The sequence below is a fragment of the Tiliqua scincoides genome, chromosome 4 (assembly GCF_035046505.1).
Source record: "Tiliqua scincoides isolate rTilSci1 chromosome 4, rTilSci1.hap2, whole genome shotgun sequence".
NCBI lineage: Eukaryota > Metazoa > Chordata > Lepidosauria > Squamata > Scincidae > Tiliqua > Tiliqua scincoides.
In genome coordinates, this window is record NC_089824.1 from 178985770 (window position 1) to 179008314 (window position 22545).

Genomic DNA, 22545 nt, shown 5'->3' on the forward strand with positions numbered 1-22545 from the left:
AGAAAAATCACCATCATAAACCCCATCACACAACAGACATACCATCTCGTTTGGCCAAAAGACTTTGCCACTATGCATAATTTGGAAAGGGGTGGAAGTCGATTGTGTTCAGTTCATGGCACTAGTACATTTAGGCGCAAGGGAGTGGGGGGATGAGAAATAAGCTACCTCCTGTGCAGGATCATGCAGGTCTGCAGTCTCCTGCTGTCCAGACAGCTCTCTAGATTGCTGTTTTGGGCAACCGCAAGCAAAAATTTCATCCTTGATCATTTTCTTGGTTATGCACCTCAACCTATCAGTTTCAACAGATCTTACTAGAATGGTGGACTAAGGCCAGGGACATCTGAAGCTCATCATGTGGCCTTGTTCACTAGCTTTCAGTTTAACAACATGCAGCACAATCCTAACTTGCGCCAGGGACTTGCACCAGCCTAGGAGGGTTGCAGACGTACCGTACAGCACTTGTGCACCTCCTCAGGAGCAAGCTGCACCAGTGCACGGAGGTCTGGAGGTCTGCTGGCACACAGAGGCTGCATCCAGGTGGTGGCTTGTGGGGCGAGTCTTGTGTTGGCCGAGCTCAGCCGATGCAAGGCTCTGGGTTGGGAGGGGAGGAAAAAGGGGGGAGGCAGGAGGGAGGCATTCCAAGGTGGGGGGGGAGGGTGGTCCTGGGGGCAGACAGGCAGGGAGCCCAAGACAGGGCTGGCACAACAGCCGGATCCCAATCTCTGTTCCTGAGCAGCACTGAGCTGCTTCAAGCCTCTCCGCTCTCCTCGAACTTGTGCCACCTCAAGAGGTGGTGCAAGTTCAAGGAGACCCATAGGTGCTTCAGTGGCTTACCCAGGCATAAGGGGAAGAGTTTCCCCTTACCTTCGGCTGAGCCACTGCGGAGCCATCTCGCGCTGGATATAGCGCAAGTCTCCAGCGCAAGATAGGATTGCTCCCTTAATGGGGTTGTTGTGACAATAAAATGACATAACCCCATGAGTTGACTTTGAACTCTGAACTCCTAGGAGAAAGGGTGTGGTATAAAATGGATAAGAAATAGGAGAAGCAACTTCCAGGTGTGCTTAATTAACCAGATTTCTTTGCTCTTAATTAAAAACAGAACCCATGCTTCTTAATTAGTTTTCCCTAACCTTTAAAAAAAAAATTCTCATTAAGAACTTTTGAGTTGCAGTTTTTCAGATTTATTTATCCAGGTATTTCTATCCAGCCCTTCTATCTGTGAAGGGCCACTTGAAATCATAGAAAATATATAAAGTGCAATGCAGTAAGAAAAATCTCAGGCTGCTGGTGTTATAAGCTCCCTCTGATCTGGACACCGCTTCTTATTCCTTCGCCTCTCGGCACGTAAGCAGATCATCCTGGAAAGGAGGGAGAGAAGCTGCCCAACTGGGCATGAAATTAACAAAGCTACATATGTCAGATATTGTCAGATTATTGTCAAATTATTGTCAAATACATATGTCAGATATTGTCAAATTAACAAAGCTACATATGTCAGATGGAATTAGTTTAAAATGTACCAGTATTTAACAGGTACCATCAGTTATAGGATTTCTTTTTAAAATCACAAGCTTTCATTATTTTAATTTATATTTGCTAGAAATTAGGCTATTTACTCTTGAACTAAAGTGACTCTTAAAGTATCCTGACCCGAGAGGGTCTAGTTATAGAAACAATGATAGAACCAAAATAAGAATAATTTTGGAAATTTTAAGAAGATTGTCAACTAGCTGCTCACTGATTCTACACATTGTTTCATTTTCAATCATTATTGCACTATTATTTGCTTCCAATCTGCAGAAGTATTCATGATGAGATTTCTTAGGTTTATTATTCCTGAGTGATTTCTGGAGGAGGAATGTTCTCGGAATTAAGCAGAAATGTGGTATAAGCCATCTCGACTTCCTCTTTGGAGCCCTAAAAGGAAAAAAAAGAAAAGAAATCCCAATAGTGTTTTTAATGGTGCCCTGAATCTCAACTGGAAGTCATACAACAAAATGACCTGCTTCGTGACAGAACTATCCCTTAGATCAAATGCAACAGCCTTCTGGCAGTTCCATATGACCTTAGGGCATGCTCACAAATTACCATTATCTTAACATGCTTGATTAGTAAGGGAATACGACTAAGGCCCAAATCCTAACCCACTTTCCAGCACTGGCATAGCTGTGCCAAGGGGACGTGTGCTGCATCCTGCAGTTGGGTGTCACTCACGGAGCCCTCCTCAAAGTAAGGGAATGTTTGTTCCCTTACCTCGGAGCTGTATTGCCCTTATGCTGGTGCTGGAAAGTGAGTTAGGATTGCTCCCTAAATTATAAACTTTCCCTGAAGGAGATAATAGGTAAGGAGCACCAAAGGGTATTAAAGAGAATGTCTGTCCACCCTGATATGTTGTACTATTATAAAGTACAGACTTCTAAAACCCTTTCTAAATTTAGCTTACCCTTTTTGGTTTCTTTGCTTTACCTTCCTCCTTAGGACTGCCAGTAGCAATCACATAATCTGTAAAGAATGAGACATTTTAAGAAATTAAGTATGAAATGCATGGATGGCTCTACTCTTCTATCCCCACCTACACAACCTTTATCTATTTCTCAAATGAGTCACTACATTGTATTTGCTGATAAACACAAGTCACAACTAGACTCAATTCAGCATGTCAGACACTTTATTGATCTCAAAATGCCTTAGTACATGCTTTGTGTCATGCTGACCTTAAAAATCAAGTAGTTTTTATTTCTCCACTTGTTTCTTTGGCTTTGGATATTTAAGATATAGTCTAAGTTGCAATTTCAGGTATTTTGCTATCGTTATGAAGGATAAGACAAAAATTTTGTTGGTAGCACTCTCCACCTCTTCAAAGCTGGAGCAAATATCTTGTATTCAAAAAACCAACCAATAACTTCACCAGCTCATTTTTGCAGATCAAGCTGCTGTCAAAGGCTTAGCCCAGACTTGACTTTTCCAAGCACTGGGTAACTCTACTCATGGGATAGGCATCCAACCTTACATTGCACTCCAGTTCTTCCCATAACGTAGGTTTCACAAAGGTCTATAGCAGCATTTCTTAACCAGAAGTGCACATACCACTGGTGATACTCGAGGTGGTGTCAGGAACCCCAGACCACCACCACCTCGAGCAAGACCAGCAATGCAATGGGACAAGCAGCAATAGGAGGCTCAGCTTGGCAGGCAGAGCACCAGGGTACACTTTTTGCATGTTCAGAAAAGCTGTCCCAGTCACCCTGAGCCTCTTACTGGTGTTTGTTGCATTACATCTGGCCTCCCAACCTGAAATAACTGGTGATGACATCACTGCCAGTTACTTCTGGTGATACTTTCAATAGGTGGACAGTGCAAAGTGGTACGGCAGGGACAAGTGTTGAGAAATGCTGGTCTATAGCTCTTCCTAAACTATCACTTATAGCACTATGCACGTATACTCAGAAATAAGCTCCACCGAGTTCAATAGGACTTATTTGACCTTTGAAAATGTCAATTGTCTTATTGTGCATTATCCTTTATTAACCCTTATTTGGGCATGTGTGCTCTTCATATTACAGTCTAGGAATTGAAATTTATGTTGAAAACAGTAAACTGTAAGTGATTACCATTCAAACCCCCTATTTGGGTCTCATGAGCAACGTCCATGCACACATTGTCCTTTGCACCATACTGTCTTGCGTTCTCAAAATCAGTCATGCTGATATTTGTTCTGTAGCTTCCAACTGAGACAAGATCTATTGGGGGGTGGGAGGGGACAAAGAGAAAGAGAATTCACATCACTCAATATAATAGACTCTTCCCTTAGATTGTTAGGCTAATACATGTTGTAACCATCACAAATTTTCTAAAGTTCTGAGATTTAGACAATAAGCAAAATATATTGCAAAAACAAGAGCTTACTCCTGGTTTGTCTTTCTCCCCAGTTGTGAAAGATTAAATATGTAGATCTGATCAGAGAGAAAAAGAGAAACCTGGAGCTATAATTCCAGCAATCAAGCAATTTTTAAAACAGCTCAGGGTGCAATCCTAACCCCTTATGTTTGAGACATACAAAATTATGCAGGGGATGGACAGAGTGGATAGGGAGATGCTCTTTACACTCTCACATAATACCAGAACCAGGGGACATCCACTAAAATTGAGTGTTGGGCGGGTTAGGACAGACAAAAGAAAATATTTCTTTACTCAGCGCGTGGTCGGTCTGTGGAACTCCTTGCCACAGGATGTGGTGCTGGCGTCTAGCCTAGACGCCTTTAAAAGGGGATTGGACGAGTTTCTGGAGGAAAAATCCATTATGGGGTACAAGCCATGATGTGTATGCGCAACCTCCTGATTTTAGGAATGGGTTAAGTCAGAATGCCAGATGTAGGGGAGAGCACCAGGATGAGGTCTCTTGTTATCTGGTGTGCTCCCTGGGGCATTTGGTGGGCCGCTGTGAGATACAGGAAGCTGGACTAGATGGGCCTATGGCCTGATCCAGTGGGGCTGTTCTTATGTTCTTATGTTCTTATGCTTTCCAGCACTGGCATAATGATGCCAGTGTTGCATCCTGCAATTGGGTGTCACTCACAGAGGCTTTCTCAAAGTAAGGGAATGTTTGTTCCCTTACCTCAGAGCTGCATTGCCCTTATGTCAGTGCTGGAAAGCACTGATATAAGGGGTTAGGATTGCGCCTACAATTCATCAGGCAGTGCATATGTTTTAACAACTCTAAAATGTTTGTGACAGCAACTGTTACCCTGCACATGCCCAATCTTGTCTGATCTTGGAAGCTAAGCAGGGTCAGGCCTGGTTAGTACTTGGATGGGAGACCGCCTGGGAATACCGGGTGCTGTAGGCTTATACCATAGTCTTTCGAGACTGAAAGTTGCCAACCAAAACGTTTGTACCTCTTTTTCACACTTTCTGAACATCAAAGGTAATACTTGTGTATTTCCTTTGGTAATACTTGTATATTCTGAACATCAAGGGTAATACTTGGGTGAAATGCTCCGACATAACAGAGGAATGGCTCCATTTTCAGTCGGGATGTCCCATGTGACAATGTATTGCCCACCAAAATGGATCGAGAGAGACGGCAGGAACGAGACCCTGCTGACAGTGAGGAAATCCAGCTATGCAGCAAAATGATGGATTATTGTAAAAGCCTTTTGTTGTTAAACTAGTGTTAAAAGGGAAGGGGATATTGAACCATGGATGTGCATTTCGACGATTCTGAGAGTGAGCAAGGACAGCTGAGGACTGAGTACAGGTTAGTGCCACAAGAGGGAGCACGACTGGTTGGGAGAGTTGGTAACACTGAGTGAAATGCAAGGAAACTGAGTATTCCCCTGAGCCTCCAAACAGATTAGGGAGAAGAAATATGGAGTGTCTTGTGAGCAAAATAAGCAATGCACTCAGCAGCAATACACATCAAGAGATATGCAGCAAATTTGCAAGGGGGGGTCTGCCCACCTGCTTCTGTGATCCTTCCGCCACTTCCTCCTTTGAATATGAAAAGGAAGAGAGGAAAGGAGCAGAAAAGGACATGTGGAGAAGAGAAGAGTAGTGGGCTAGAGCATCTCCAGCACTGTAGCTCATTGTTCTCTTCTCCTCTACCCCTTCTTTTCTTCTCCTTTCTCTTTCAAATTCAAGGAGGAGGAGGAACAGCAGCAGCAGCAGGGAGCGAGCTTTCCTCTGGGTGAGGGTGGCATTTGATAGGCCACCTCATGCATCTAAAGGACGTGAACTAAGGCCCAAATTCTAACCAACTTTCCAGCACTGAGGTAGCTGCACCAATGGGGCATGTGCTGCATCCTGCAGTTGGGTGGCAGTCACGGAGGCCGCCTCAAGGTAAAGGAGTGTTTGTTCCCTTACCTCAGAGCTGCATTGTCCTTACCTCGGTGCTGGAAGGTTGGTTAGGATTGTGTTTGCACAGAATACTGGGCCACCAAAATTTTCTCGTGTGTATAAGGCAAGTATTTCTAAATATGTCACCTTCCCAAAGCCAACAGCTTTGAAAGAAGTTAACAGCCTTTTGAACGTACTGTGTAAATAAATCCAAATGTTCCAAAAGATACCATGGCAACAGGTGTAAATGTTTCAAATAATATCTTCGAGTTGGATTAGAGACTCACCCGAATGCTTGAAAAGCTTGAACTTGACAACCAAGACTGCAGCAAGAATCAGAAATGCAACTGCAAGAGGAATCACAGTTGAAAGAACAATCGTGGAGTTTTTGCTTCCACTTTGGCTGGAAAAGAAGTTGAATTGGCACAACAGTGATTTTAGAATGTCATATCCAAGATGCTAGCACATATTTACCAATACACTTTGAGAGGTCAGTATGTAAATGAAGATACAAACATGTTGAAGATGAAAAAATGGCAATCAACATTCAGCAAATGGTGACTCTACCTGCTCCTTACCATTTAATTGCTGGTTCACTCCACCAGGATAAGCATTTCCTTTTCCCTTTCGATTCCTTTACTTCTCCATATGTGGTGGACTCATAAATCATCATTACAAGAGTTGACAATGGCTTACCTGTCTGCTGAACTTCCAACTCCAGGCTCATTTATGGGAGAAGCCTTGTTTTCAAGATTTATTTTAGGATTAGCAGCATACCTGGACTCTACATCACTATTGGGTGCTTCTTCAGGGTTTGGAAGCATGTCCAAGAAATGTACATTAAGTGGCACATGAGAAAGCAGAAGGGAAGGAAGAAAGAAAAGAGTTGGTACACAATACAGAGCCTGGGATCATAATCTTGCAAACAACTGAGTTGCAGTAAACCCACTGAAATAGTTATGTTCCAGTCAATTATACAAATATCTCTAGAATTGTTAAAATGCCTCAGACAACTTTACAGATTCTGCATTTTTATACAGTCCTTATGTAAGCAGAAAGTATAAGGACACTTCCCCATCCCCACTTCCTTGCAACAACCCCCTCCCCAGGCCTATTGAAAAGCTTGCCTACTGAGAGTTGAGATCTTCTAAAAAAAGGACCTCTGCTCAATTTTTAGCAATATTCTCCAGATTCCCCCACAGCCCAACACACTCCCCTTTTGGAGTCTTCTCCAAACCTTCAGGAGAGGCATTTGAGACACACAGGGGGCTACATGAGGAGAAGAGGATGAGAACCTTCCATTTCATGAGCTGCATATGGAAAATTTGGATACTGCACTGTGAAGGTGAAGACACTTTTATGTTCCCTTTTTCAGTTGTGAATTTGCTACTTGCACTCTCGTAAAAGATTTTTTTTTTTTTTACGAAACGCGTGGTCCCTTCTAATTTTATCAATCACCCAAGGCTGCCAGAAAGATGATAATTTTATATTGCAAACTGGAATGCTGCACTTGGCAAAGCGCAGCAACACCGCAGCTCTTGACTGCTTTGAAATGTAAATATGAAAAACAGTCTATTCTAGGTGCATGTTGCGTGGTTATTTTGCATATTTTAATATGAACTACAGTAAAATAGCTATCACAGCACGAACAGGAATTTTTGAACTTTAGGCATGCACTGTCCTACAGTCATAAAGATTTTTTCCCTTTTTGGAAACCATTTTTATTCTCTGTAGCATTTAATGGTATCTGATTTGTTTACTAAGGGCGCAACTCTAATCAACTTTCCAACACTGGCTTAGCTGTGCAAGTGGGGTATGTGCCACATCCTGCAGTTGGGGAGCAGTCATGGAGGCCTCCTCAAGGTCAGGCAATATTTGTTCTCTTACCTCAGAGTTGTATTTCCCTTATGTCAGTACTGGAAATTTGGTTAAGACTGTGGCCTAACTTCATTACTACTGTTTCATTATTTACGTTATATTTGATTCTTTCTGTTTTACCCTTGTATTATTTTGTTGTGCTTATTGTTTTAGGATGTCGATAGCCACCTTATGAGTCTTTAACTGAGAGGCATTCGGAGCGCCACATGGAGCTTTGCCTGCCCATGGAACAGCTCTGTCAGTCAACTGGAGACAGAGAAGGCACTGGGGGGCATGGCACCTGGGCTTTTGCCCCCACTGCCCACCACTGCTTATGCCAGCAATTTTCAATCTTTTTCATCTCATGGCACACTGACAAGGTGCTAAAATTGTCAAGGCACACTGTCAATTTTCTGTCAATTGACAAGGCACACTTCTCTGCCAGCAGGGGCTCACATCACCCAGTGGCCCTACAAACAAATGACCCTCCTCCAAACTCTGCAGCACACTTGCAGACCATCTGCAGCACACCAATGTGCCATAGCACAATGGTTGAAAATGGCTGGGTTATGCTATCAAAATGTGTTGTATTCTGTTCCCAGTGGCAGTACCATGGTGCTGAAGGGGTCTCAGGGCTGGGCCCCATAATGCCCTCTGCTCACTCTCTGATGGTACATGGGCCACTAATGCTTCCAGGGCTTGGGTCAGCTTTTGGGGTGCCCTCAGGCACAAGACTTTTAGACCCCTTTACGTGAACACATGCATGAGCACATACGCATGACACCCACCAGTCCTCCCTAATGTTGCCAGTACAGCAATGGCACAACAGAGAACTCTGTCCCCTGCTGATGCTCATTACTTGGTAAGAATCACAATCACTTATGGGGCAATGGGAGACAGAGAACAGCAGCAGCAATCGGTCCTCCTTCTTCCTGGGCATGATTTTAAATTTTCCAGGCGCCCCACCCTCCAACACCAGCATCAAACCTGGCTAACCTCTGATGCTACTCCTGACTTAAAGGTGACCCAACTTCTGATCTCCCCCCCCCCTTACACTCTATTCCATTGACTAAAAAAAACCCTGCAGTAGGCCTGATGTGAGAGCCAGGGAGCCACGCAGAGCCCACTTTCCACCGCTGAAAAGTGTTCCAACAGTGGAACACAATTTCCATTGGTCATGAAAGGCAATCGAGAAGTGAATGTAGCCACTTGCTTCTGGACCACCACCAGAGACACCATGGAGGCCCAGCACACAAAGGAGGTTAGAGGATCACCCACCAACAATGGTGAGTCAGTGGTAGGGGTGGGACAGGGCAGGCGGTAACAGAGCAGAGAATGGGGAGATATTATCTCCTTTCTCATCTCCTGACAAGGCCTCTCTCTCTCCTTAGACTTGCGCCAGCTAAGAGCTAGCACAGGTCTGAGGAGACCCACTGGCAATCAGGAGGCTTACAGGGAGGTAACGGGAAATATTTTCCCTTGCCTCTCTCAAGTCTCCTGATCCATTCCCACCCCCACCATCACCACCACAGCATGCAGCACAGTCCATTTTGGCATGGCTGCACACTATGGCGGGGGAAGCTATAGAACTGGACTGTTACTAATTAATCCTGAAGGACCGTGCATGTCTACTTAGAAGTAAGTCCCACTGAGTTCACTGGGACTTGCTTCCAGGCGTGTATAGAATTGCAGCCTACAGTATGTGAACTGTGATTCCAGGGTCTAGGTTCAACAGACCACACACATAAGAGTTTCATGTGCACAGAAGGCTGGGAATGATCTAGGTACAAAAAACAAGGTTATCTGTTTCCAGTTTGAGAAACAGTTCCTCCTCCTGCACTGCTCATGGTTCAGCAATGTAATGAGTAAAGAACCCTTGGTTCCAAGACAGCAGTTGGAGGAGCAACAGTAGCTGGCATGGCCCACTTGTTGGCATCCTTCAGTCTCGGAAGACTATGGTATCGCGCTCTGAATGGTGGTTAGTGTCCTCTCCTGGGTAAAGTAGATATGGAGGATAGACTGTCACCATGCAGCAAATCCCCCCTCTCCACATCGCTGGAATGGTCCAATGGAAAGGCAGAAGCCAATACAGTTGGTTCCAGCAGCATCGCAGGAGTTGCCAGAACGTGACTGTATTCAGCCATGAACTGCCTGAGGGACTGTAGACTCATGGCCTGCAGTGAGCTAGAAAAGGTTAACTGTCATCATGCCTAGTGATATTGTAAGGTTGTCAGGTTCGGATTCTGAGAACGTTCCTGTATTTTTAAGAACTGAATAGAATTCAGCCAGGTGTGGCTCCACCTGCCTCCAGAGCACTATGCTGGATAAACACATCATGTATTTTTATATAGGCTGTCATGTAGGTAGTCTTCACTTGCTCTGTGCTGGCCTTGAATATGAGCTAAACTTCTGAGTGTTAAATATAATAACATGTCACAATAAAACATAACCCTGTAACTTACATATGTGCCAATTTTAGGTCTCAAGCTTTTGTAGGGAAGTATCCAAATCATTCTGAGTTGTTTCATCTCTTCCCCCCCCCCCGAGACTCATTTGTTGTGTGTATTAATGTATTATAGCCCAATCCTAACCAGAGAAAAATGGCTGCTGCTGCATCCAGTGCACTACAGGCAGCTGCCACCTCCTCCATGGGAGAAGGGGACATTCATCCCTTTCCTCCAGGTAAAGCAAGTAGCCCCACAATGGGGCTATTTGATTCTACAACAACCCAAAGGTTGGCATAGAATGAAGAGCCTCCATGTTGGGCAGCACAGCTCCACCAGTCCCACCTCCCTCCCACCCTACTGTCCTCCCCAGCATGCCTCCTCCCCACCCTCTCCCCACCTTCCCTCTGCCTCCTCCCGCCCCAAAACGCCTTCTCCCTGCCTCCCCCTACACCCCTACCTACCTCTCCACTGCTTGGCGGTCCACACAACCACCAAGCAGCAGAGCTCCAGTGCTCCACAGGTGCTAGCCCAGCACTGGCCAGTACTGAGCTAGCACCACTGGACTACTTGCACTAGCACCCATAAACAACACATTTACAACAGTGCGTGCCAGCTCACCACTGATTAGAACTGGGCCCTTACTCAGCTAGCCAGCCTAAATAGTATGGAAACAACACAAGCTGGTCTGAATATTTATGTATGCTAACAGCTGTAGCATGCTTCTGATGGAATGCTGGTTATTGCTGAACACACTGGAGCTCTGCTGGAGAGAATCCAAGTCATTTTCAAAAGCTGATTTGATTGAATCACAATGCCCATTTTAATTATTTATTTTAAAAAAATTTTTACCATGCCTTTCTTGCCTATAAAACAATCAAAGGCTGCTTGGTACTAAGAACTGCCTAGTTCAAGTGGCTATTTCAAGAGGCAGCTTGGAACAGTATCAAGGAACAAGAAGAATTTATTTCTCTTGGTACTGCATTAAAAGCAACTTTCAGTTGCACTTCCTGTAAAGTAGTGGTTCCAACCGCAGACAACTGAAGCAAAAAATTGGAATTGTCTTGGACCACATGCAACCTCACCCCACTGCCTGCACATAAAAATATAATTCAAGGTATAATCCTAACCCCTGCTAATTGGGTAAGAGGCACTTTTTCAAGTGGGTGCTCCTCTTTTTTTTAGCAGGGGGAGAGTAACTGGCCCACCTCATCCCAGCAGTGTCTGTTCTAGTGGCTGTCTGCTGGTGCTCTTTCGCATCTTTCTAGATTGTGAGTCCTTTTGGGACAGGGAGCCATTAGTTGTTTGATTTTCTCTGTAAACCGCTTTGTGAACTTTTTGTTGAAAAGCGGTATATAAATACTGTTAATAATAATAATAATAACTTGCACTGGAACAGGCAGACCAACTGGCCTGTGCTAAATCCAGCATAAGGTAGGTGCGGACTGGGGCACAACTCAGAGTAAGGGGATTTTATTCCCCTTACTCCATGTTGTGCCCCAGCCAGCCCTATAGGGCTATTTGGATCTGGCCCGCAATTTCACAAGCACAAACCCTAGTGGTCGGTGTAAAGCTGGTTGGGCCAGGGGTTAGGATCTGGCCTGTGATGCCATGGTCAGTCCCACCTCCCCCCCCCCCGCCTGATCTGCTTCCAGGCCACTCTCCCCCACCCAAAAACACCTCCTTCCCACCTCCATTCCACTCTCCTGCCACCCTCACCAGCCCCCTGTGCTGGCCTGCCTGGGCCAGGACAAACCTATCTTCTCTGGGTGCAGGTTCAGTGCTGTTAGGCCAGCACACATCCTCGTGCTGGCCTATACCTTTCACAAGTAGCTGCAAACATGCTTTATAGCACATTCGTGACACTTGGGAGCTGGCACAAGGGACTTGCAATGGCTTGGAAGGGGGTGCTTTGGATTGTGTAGTAATCCATGGGGGAGCTCATGGCAAGAAGCTGAAAGTGTGGACTGTGGCTGGTCAATTTTCCACCCTCTCTGGTGGTCCACAGGGAAGCACTTATTTGGCTTACCCCTGGGGCATTTGGTGGGCCACTGTGAGATACAGGAAGCTGGACTAGATGGGCCTATGGCCTGATCCAGTGGGGTTCTTCTTATGTTCTTATGTTCTTAAGACTCTGGAAGTTATTAAAGTTTATCTTTTTTTACCCCTGAGACCTCACGGGCTACTTCTTCGGGTCTTGCAGACCACAGGTTGGGAACCACTGCTATAGCGACATGGCTGCTACTTTTAGCAAAAGATGAACTAAGAAAATGACAGGACCTGGTGTTTCCATAACTCTTTGACTGAGGATGGGAGGAAGCAATAACAAATGAAGAAAACACTACATTAACTTGCAAATATTTGTAAATGTTGTGACTTGTACACGTCACAAAGAGATAGATGCATTTAAGCCTTTGTTAACTGCATGCACTACTTGAATGACAGACAAAAGTATCTTTGAATTGTTGCTTCCATGAGGTAGTATCAAACTTGCAATCCAGCAAACTGAGTGCACACCTGGATTCCACTCGAGAAACCTAATCCTATCTAAACCCCAGTGCAGAGATGCAGGGGCACTGGCGCAGCTTCCGTTGCATTCTGCAAGGAATTCCACAGGGAAAAGTTCTTATTTGTTCCCTTGCTCCTGGGTAACCCCTGCCAGCCACAATGGGGCAACTTGGACCTGCGGCAGCTCAATCACTGGTGTAAGTCCACATTGCTCCATGCAGGTGGATCAAGCCCGGAAAACGGCTCAGGATTTGGCATTTGCCACTACCACTGATCCCGCCTCCTCCCAGGTTGAATCCACTCTCTTCCCCACCTCTGTTCCACCTACCCCATCCCATTTCACCCACCCCCACACAACAGCACATCACATTTGGCACTGCCAAAAAGGCTGCTGTGCTACTGGAACACAATTTCTGACAGCACAGCAGCCTATTAGGATTGAGCCCCTAAATTATAATGTTGCCAACGTTGACAAGTAACACACAAGTGGAATTATCCTTTGTAAGGAGAGACAGTGTGGGAGGTAAAACCAAATAAGTTGTCACTGTGATTAGAAATGAAGCTCACCTCCATGTACAGTCAGATGTACTGCAAAAGTTTCCCCATAGTGACCTGCGCGTTTCACTCCACACCAATACCACCCTTGATCTGCTAGGGTCACTTGGTCAAAATTCAGAGACAATACTCTCCTGCCTTTATCACAACTAACAGCCAGGCCAGTTTGGTCTTGTTCATGTGTCTTGAGAGGTTCACATCCAGTATTCTTCCACTTGCACCAATATTTCTCATATTGAGCATATTCACATGAATAAGAGCATGACATAGTCAGTGGGGAGCCAACCACAACACTGATTTCATTCTCTCCTGTTAAACTGGGTTGCCCTGTTTCAGAAGAGAGAAAAAATGAGAAGAAAAATGGGTAACGTGAAATGAATTAGATAGGGAACCTAGTATTTAGCATTCCTTAAACTAATGACTGATTCATACAGTACATTCACCACCATCCCATACAGAAGCAGACCCAACCTGACCTTCCAAGATAGGTACTTGTCTGGACAAGCATAATGCATGAACCAGATACTCAACCGGGGTAGCACAAGCACCAATTCTATCGTTCTCCTTGGATTTGCTTTACTGGATCCTATCAAGGCTGCTTTTGATAAAGAAAAATGTATTGGGTGTGACTCGGCCTTAACTCTGTTGATTTTGACCCAAGCGACTGCTTGCAAATTACAAAGCTCTGGCATTTGACTTCCTGCCTCCTAACATTCATGACCCAGATGCAACTTTCCTGCCTTGTTTTCAACCTAGCCTCTGAGAAGGATGATCTTCTATACAGCATACAGTGGAGACTCCTTGTCTTGGTGGAGCCCCAAAACATCAATATTACTGTTTTTTCTGAAGAACTACCATCCTTTTAACAACACAATGCTCTTCCTGCAGAAACCCATTGCAGAATATACCTTTAGGCCGCAATCCTAACCCAACTTTCCAGCACTGACATAAGGGCAATGCAACTCCAAGGTTAGGGAACAAACATTGCCCTACCTTGAGGAGGCCTCCATGTCTGCCCCCCAACTGCAGGATGCAGCACGTGCCCCTCTGACACAGCTATATCACTGCTGGAAAGTTGGTTAGGATTGCGCCCTTAGTCTCCTGCAAGATACACAAGATTTAGATATACACAGGTGTAGGAAATGAAACAACGAAGTTTCAGCCCCTGTCTATAGGTCCACAATGCAGCAGGGACAATTTATTATAATGTACATATAACATGATTTAAAAAAACAGGAAATTAAAACATAAATCATACCACTGAAAGCTGAATGCTAAGTATTAAAGCATTATTTTGGACTGATTGATACTGTTTGTGTTCAGGGATTCAGTTCTTGGTCCAGGTGTAAGGCAGCCAAAGAGACTCTAGGTTCAAGTTCAATTCTGGTTCACTGAAAGAGCCTCTCAGAACCCTCCTTTCTTTTGGAGGGAGGTTCAGATTTAGTACAGTTCCCTGAACACTGGGCCTGACCATGCCAAAGATAACCTCCTTTTAGCACCATTGATTTCATGCTTAACTGAATTAAGTGTGTATACTACCTCTTTTTTCCTATCACCAACTGGAATTGGTGCTTAATGTTGGAGGAAGTATACGCTCCTTATTTGGAATGAAGTTACTTCGAAAAGAAGCACCATATATAGAAATGAGGACCAGTCAAGTTAATTTCTGTCAAGCTAAAGTGGATGAAAGCTCTTTTGAGGTGCATTGTACAAAAAAAAACACCCATTTTTTTGTTACCTTCTACAATCTTCAGCTCTGCTGTTGACTTCTTTTCCTGTTCTCCATCTGTCATGCACCAGTAGTATCCTATGTCCTCTTCCTTGAGTTGGTTCAATATGATGGTAAAGGTACCATTTTCTGGGTTATCATAAATCACTAGCCTCCCCTCATAGGAATCCAGCACATATCCATTGTTGTTTATTAATTGAGTGCACCCATGTTTTTTCCATTTGCACCAGTATTTGATTGTATCATTTCCTTTTGGGTCATAGTGGCATTCAGTAGAAACTGACCCATTCAGGACTCCCCTTAGTACAGCTTGTTGTTTGGGCACCAAAGCCTCTGGAGATAGAATGAGGACACATGAAATTGTACTATTAGATCTTTTCCTGATTTCTTTTTTAAATAAAAAAGTAAAGTGGATTCTGTGAAACAAGGCAGGACAAGAGTTACCAACCTTCATAGACACGGACATCCAGTTTCTTGGTTTCTCCATCAGCTCCATAGTTCCCTACTCCACAGAGATATAACCCTGAATCTTCCTTCTTTAGCTGGGTCATAATGACATTGAATGCTCCAGGAACATCAAGATGGCTTATTAGAGCTCTTCCTTTGAAGTGTGGGTCAAAATTTCCATATGTATCAATGACATTGGCACAGCTATTCTTCCTCATCTTGCACAGGTACTTCCTAGTGCTGGCGTACTGCTCACCAAAGTCACAAGTTATGGTCAGTGATCCATGCTGCTCTATGTAAAAGAGCTGAGCTTCTTCAGCCATTACTGAATCTGTGTTAAAGACATGTAGAGCATTATCAATTCTGCATCTTTTGGTATGCTATCCCATAGTGTACTTCAAATTCATTATCTGTAGTGTTTCAGACTTTTATCATAATGTTTCTGTTAGGGCTTCCATATCTTATTTAGGGCTTCCATTTTCATTTATTAAGAAATGTATCAGTACCATATCACTATATCAAGTGCACAACTTTTGACCCATGAAGCTAAACATTAGCCACTAACTTTGGCCTAAAATGTGTTTGACCGCCTTGCTGTGTTTGATATCCCAGGTCTGCAGCAAAACCAGGAAGCTTATTGAGGTCCTGATGTGCTTTCAAACAGGCTGCAGAACTCAATTCAACTTGCTTATTCACAGTTTAGATAGACTTGTACTACCACATTAACCACTTCAAATTGGGAGGAAAGGAGCTAATTTCTCTTTTTCAGAACTGTCAGATTGCATTTCAACTTTGCAAAAACAATTTTGGCAGGTCATGTTCTTTGGCACTAACCTTCTTCTACCAGAGATTAAAAAATAATGTTTAAAAAGCATATGAAATGTCTGGATTTGTATCCGCTAGATTTTACAATAAAATATATTTAAGCAGTTCTAAATGTGTGATTAGTTCTAAACGTTCTAAACATGAAGGATCTGTTATTCAAATGTTCATATCATGAAGATTTAAAAACCATTACAATTCTTCTCTCCCTCCCAGTTTGTTTTATATTCTCAGCACTAGTCGCTTCCATTCAAGCATTCCATAGCCCATACAACTTGCATTTAAAGATAGATCATTCCATTTTAGACAGGGAAGGAATAAGTTGAAGATTATTAATACATTTCTAGTTATCTTCTCATGGTCTTGGAAGTTGGAGAAGAATGGTTCAATACCTACTGTTAGATTTGTATGGAAAATAGGAAATGTTCAGGATATATCTTTACCTTGGGAGACATCCAGGTTGACTCTGAAGGACAATCCTTTGTCATTGAAGCCAATGCCACATTTGTATGGCCCCATGTCTCTTCCTTGCAGCTCTGAAATCTCTATGATGAATATGCCATTTTCTGGAAAGTCGGTTAATGTGGCCCTGCCCGTGAAGTCTTTTGCAACAAAGCCATTGGAAGACACGATGGTAGAACATTGCCTTGTAGATTCCCTGCACCAGTACTTCCTGCTGTGCCTGTTCACACTAGTTTGAGGGTAGAAGCATTTCACGGTAACAGAACCTCCCAGCAATCCAGTCACCTGGCTTGGTCCAAATACCGGACTTGAAGATGAAACTGCAAGACATAAATAATGCATAAAGCTGACCGCCATTGCGTTACAGCAGTGACCCTTTCTTCCTATTAACAAATTAATGAAATTTATAATTATAATTTAATTTAATATAATATAATTTATATTAACAGTATAAATACTATTAATAATAATAATAATTATTATTATTATTAATTATATTAATTATTGTAATTAATTAATTATAATAATTATAATTATTTTATATATATATTATTATATATATATTATATTATATATATATTATTATAATTATTATAATTATAATAAATATAATAATAATATAATAATAATAATAATAATAATAATTATTATTATTATTATTATTATTATTATTATTATTATTATTATTATTATTATTATTATTATTATTGGCTTCCTGCTTCATCCTTCTTATTGGTTAGACTGTGATTTACTGGGATTGGACTGGTAGTCCACACGAGGCTAGGAAGCCCAAAAAGAATGTGGCTGCTAAAGGAAATCTCTCCATGCATTCAGTATTGCCTGTTATGATCATCTGAACAAGGGTAAATTAGTCAGGCAAGCAGGTTTTATTAGCATATTTTCTATACCTTCTCTTCATTAGCATCGCCCATCCACATGTACTTTCTCTACACACATGTACACAGTATTTAGAGCCTAGAACTGGGGGGGAAATGAACGACTAGATTATGGTGGATGGTTCTCCGTATCCATCCCTGCACGTGTGCACTATATCAAGAGTTATGTGCAATCCATACATAGCTGGATGAAGGAATACTTCTGACTAGATGCACAACTTTTTTGTTTTTGTGTGTGTTTTGTCATAAGTGCCTATGAGCTGTATGGCATCAAAACGAATTGAATGTTATTGCATCAACATGTGCAAACTCATGTCTTGAACTTAACAGTTCAACAGGAATGCATCACTGAATTTCTTAATTCCACTAACAGACAGCTAAATCAGCAGCAGTGGCATAGCTAATGATCCCGTAGCCCGGTGCCAAGCTCAAAATGTTGCCCCGGAAGTGATGTCACAACCGGAAGTGACATCAAGCCCAGGCTTTCTAAAAAGTGAAAATTGGAACCCACCTGCTCCCCTCAACAGCTCACCACCCACTTGCTCTGCTGCCTCCCTCCAGTCAGTGGCCTAGCTAAGGCATCTATCTGCTACCTAGGGTCAAACAAGATTTTGTAGCTCCCCTCCACAACAAAATAAGATTTAATTAAATAAATAAATAAATAAAAAGTTATTGGTTCCATGCTGTATCATAATAACATCTCATTGGCACTCAGAACAGTCTCATAGGTTTGTTTTGAGTTAAGCAAATCCACTTTTTGTTCCATAAGGCAGTTGTGTTTTCATTTTCTAGTTAATATGGCCATAACTTTTGATATTCCAGTATAGTTTGTTTCATTGCATTCTTCATTAGATTACCTTTCCAATGATATATAACATGATGGTATTATTCATACATACCAAGATTTTCACAATTTTGGTCACCAGTGTCAAGCTCAGCTTGTTGCCCCCCTAAAGCTTGATGCCCGGTGCAACTGCTTTCACCTGCACCCCTTAGCTACGCCACTGACAGCAGTCTCCAAACTGGAGACTGCTGCGTACCAGGAAAGGCGTCCTTGGTGTGACCGGCACTTACCATTCTTCTGGGGAGCCTTCTTTCCCAGCTGCCAATCTTTCCCAAATTATGCCCTGGCTAGCCACATCTGCATGGAAATCCGGTCACAATGTCTGCTGGGGCGACAGAACCTGGAAGTGGCAGGCAGGAGCACAGTCTCGGGGGGATAGGCAGTGCGGAAAGAAGACTCCCCAGAAGAACGGCAAGCACAGTTCACATAGCGGAGGGATAAGACAGGGCACCAGATCTGACCCACAGGTTGGTGGCCCTGAGCTAAATACTCACCACTTCCAAATTCAGCTTGGACAAAGGTCAACAAAAAGATGACGATCAGGGGAGTCATTTCAACAGAGGACCAATACCTGAGATCCCAGTCTCCTCAGTTAGACTGAAATAAACAAATACATCTATAAATAAACAATCTCTGTGACTGCATTGGGAAATGCATCCCAATGAATTCAATAGGGTTTACTTCCAGGGTAGTACACATATCTCTGCAGTCTTAGCCACTACTTGATACCAACTACACCAGCTACCAGCTACACCACACAGGATGCACAGTTTGAAGAACTGAAGCTAAATGGTAGAGCAAGGATTGAATACAGAGGATTTCATGGTAAATTCCCCAGGGCTCTACTGAAATGACTCTCATATAGCAGGACCGAAAGGACCTCTGTTGGAATCCTTGAATAACTGTTGCCAGTTAGAAGAGACAGGACTGAGCTAAATAGACCAGTAGCCGAGCTAAGATTGCTTTATTATTTATTTAGCACCATCAGTGTGCATGGTATTTGGTAGGGAATCTGGAGGCTGAACAAGGGAAGGTTAGCTGCTCTCTGCCACCCTAAGAGCTCCTGCTCTCTGCTTGCCTGATTTACTGGGTACGCAGCTGAATGAGGAGCAGGAATTGGTAACTATATCCATTGCCACAATCCCAGACTGAAGAAATCAGGCAGAGCGGGGCCAGTAAAATCTGCCCTCCTCAGAGAGCCCAAAATCCATGGGTTCATGGTACTAAACTAGTAAACTTCCGTAGTGCCTGTGAGGGCACTGAATTACCCATGAGCATGGACTATCACCTCTTGTCTGAGGCTGCTAATGAACTGATGCAGGTCCGAGGAGAACCATCACAGGAGGCTTATGGAGGGGTAAGGGAAAATAATTCCCCTTTCTCATCCAAAGCTTCCCAATCCCTCCCCCCTTGCTGGATACAGTGCACTCCTTTTTGGCACAGCTGTATCAGCAGGCAGGGTAAGGATAGTACTGGGCTGTTAGCTGCACTTAGATATAGGGACTAGAGTAGTGCCAGCAGCTTCACAGAAAGTTCTGTTTTGTGTGTTCCAGTTGTCTAAAAGAGGTTGAGCTAAAGAAAATATCTCATTGTTAAATTTTGCAATTCAATCTAAACTCTGTGAAAGTATAGATTGAAGTATTTGTGTTATATAATAGCCAAGGGAAAATGTTTACTTCATTAAACATCATCAAAATCTACCAGTTGTGCATACTGTAATATTTCTAATTGACTAATGACCAGTGGTTCTCAAACTTTTTAGGCCAGGACCCACTTTTTAGAATGATAATCTTTCGGGAAGTGATGTCACCGGAAGCTATGTCATTAACCTGCAAGTGATGTCTTGGCTGGAAGTGACATTATCAAGCAAGTTTTTAGCTATCCCAGCCTGCAATGCTATCCACACTTACCCAGGGATAAGCCCCATTGACTATCATTGTTAAAAACATATACATTGTAGCCTGTTAAAAGTATAGATCTCTCCAAATGCAGTCATATACCATGTTGGCATCAAGTCTAATATACTAAAAATAAAATATTGAAATGAATGGGACCCAGCTAGTGGATCCCGACCTACAGTTTGAGAAACAGTGGACTAATCAATTGATTGGTTAAAAATTAAAGAGTGGAAAAAGACTTTAGATAGTGTAAAGGGTTGTTAGCCCTTAACATGTGTCCATGTGCTGAATGTTCAGATAATGTTCTGATTTGCTCCACCAGAGGGCACTGGTAATATGTATATCTGGCAACATATACCCCTAGTAGGTAAAAAAAACAAACACATTGTCTATTTTTATCAGGACCCAAGTCATCTCTGTTAAAATCTATGGGAGTTCTGCTATTGGTTTCAATATGATGTAGACTCAATTCTGAGGCTCTGACTAGATCAGTGATTTTCAACCAGTGATCTGCACATGATCTGTGATCCAGTGATCCAAATGACCAGTGATCCAGATGATCTGCAGTTGTTCCACAGGAGTTTGGGGGACAGTCATTTATTAGTAGGGTCATTGGGGGATGCAAACCCCACACCAGCAGCATAGTGTGCCTTATCAATTCTCAATTGTCCAAAAACTGATGGTGTGCCTTGGCAATTTTAGTGCCTTATTAGTGTGAGATGAAAAAGTTTGAAGATGACTGGAGTAGACACTTAGCACTGGAAGAATTAGATTAACTATGTCTGCACTCTGTACAGATCTAAAAAGTGATTGGATCTCAGCGTTTGTTCTCGTAACTCTAGAATGCCAGGTGCTTTACAGGATTACCATCATCTCTGAAGCTTGTCTAGCAGACATTATTCTTGTCTATATAATAAACGATGATGGCATGAAGATACAGTTTCACAATGGTTTGCTCCCTTGTTTTCCAGATTCTTTAAACTGTTCTATTCAGTGTACTCTCTCTCTCTCCCCTGTAAATTATTCTCACTGATCTTGCCCTGCCCACACTCAGTCATTACCCTTACTCCTTTTTGCCCTATTCATTACTGAAACCTGTCATGATTTAGCTGCAAGTCTTATGAATTTAGGTATCTGAAAAAGCCAAGGATCAAAAGAACCATGATAATGAATGAGACTACTCACCTTTCTCAATAAAAAATAAGGTATTTTTCACATCCTCAGCTTTCCTTTATTATCATCAGGCAATATATATCAAAAGCATCAGTGATTATATCTGAAACTGCCTTATACTGAGTCAGACTATTGGCCCATTTTAGCTTAGCAAGGTCAACACTGACTGGCAGCTGCTCTCCAGTGTTTCATACAGGGCTCTTTCTCAGTCCTACCTGGAGATGTCAGGCATCAAACCCAGACCTTCTATATACAAAGCATATGCTCAAACCATTAAGTTACAATTGCCTTATATTTAAAGAGCAGTTCTTGTGGGTTCATTTCTGTTTATGAAAGAACCATAACTGTGGAATAACATGATTTTTTAAAATAAATCTAAAATGTGGGACAAAGTTGTTCTGCCCTCACCCCTAAGAAATGCTTTTTTTTTTCCTTTCTAGGACATCCTCCATTTCCTTTTCTGGTGCACCAGTTCTGAAAAACACTGAAATCCAGAAGAAATATTCAAAATGTCATGACTTTGAAGTCAACTGCAGTGTTTTTCTATTACTTCTGTTTTTCTAAGACCTGCACTTGCGGTTACTATGAAGGAAGCTTGCAAAAAGGAATTCTCTGCATTTTCTCTCTTTCTTCCCTTCCCATTATCTGAAAACAATATCAAAACTGGCAGCAAATACATAATTGGAAAGAAAAGTGGCTTGAAGTCCCCCTTTGTAGCATCTCTGGCCCAAAGCAGTCTTTCAGATATTACCTAGGGAGCAATCCAGACCTGCACTGGAGCAGGCAAGCCAGGAGGCTTGCGCTGCATCCAAGGCAGGTTTGTGGACAGCAGCAGCTCAGCCAGAGGCAAGGGGAAACTCTTCCCCTTACCCCTGGGTAAGGGCTGCTGGCCCCAATGGGTCTCCTCAGACCTGTGCCGCATCTGGAGGTAGCGCAAGTCTGAGGAGAGCAGAGCGGCTTGAAGCTCTGTTCTCCGCGGGGATGGGGGTTGGGATCCAGTATAACTGCTGGGTCCCAGCCCTGCCTCCGGCTCCCTGTGCACCCGCCCTTGGGATCGCCCATCACCCGC

The 22545-nt window shown here is 43.1% G+C and overlaps 1 protein-coding gene and 1 pseudogene across 1 annotated transcript; one reads left to right on the top strand and one right to left on the bottom strand.

The window, feature by feature from the left end:
• Positions 1-1836: 1836 nt before the first annotated feature.
• PIGR (polymeric immunoglobulin receptor) lies at positions 1837-18957 on the bottom strand. The gene is made up of 11 exons (XM_066624661.1): positions 18900-18957; positions 16647-16985; positions 15383-15712; positions 14944-15267; positions 13218-13532; positions 9909-9968; positions 6538-6646; positions 6129-6244; positions 3618-3746; positions 2450-2508; positions 1837-1923 (listed from the first exon to the last, which is right to left on the bottom strand). Exons 1-11 carry the CDS (start codon positions 18955-18957, stop codon positions 1837-1839), a joined length of 1926 nt encoding a protein of 641 aa, XP_066480758.1.
• LOC136650756 (5S ribosomal RNA) lies at positions 4736-4852 on the top strand (annotated as a pseudogene).
• Positions 18958-22545: the final 3588 nt, after the last annotated feature.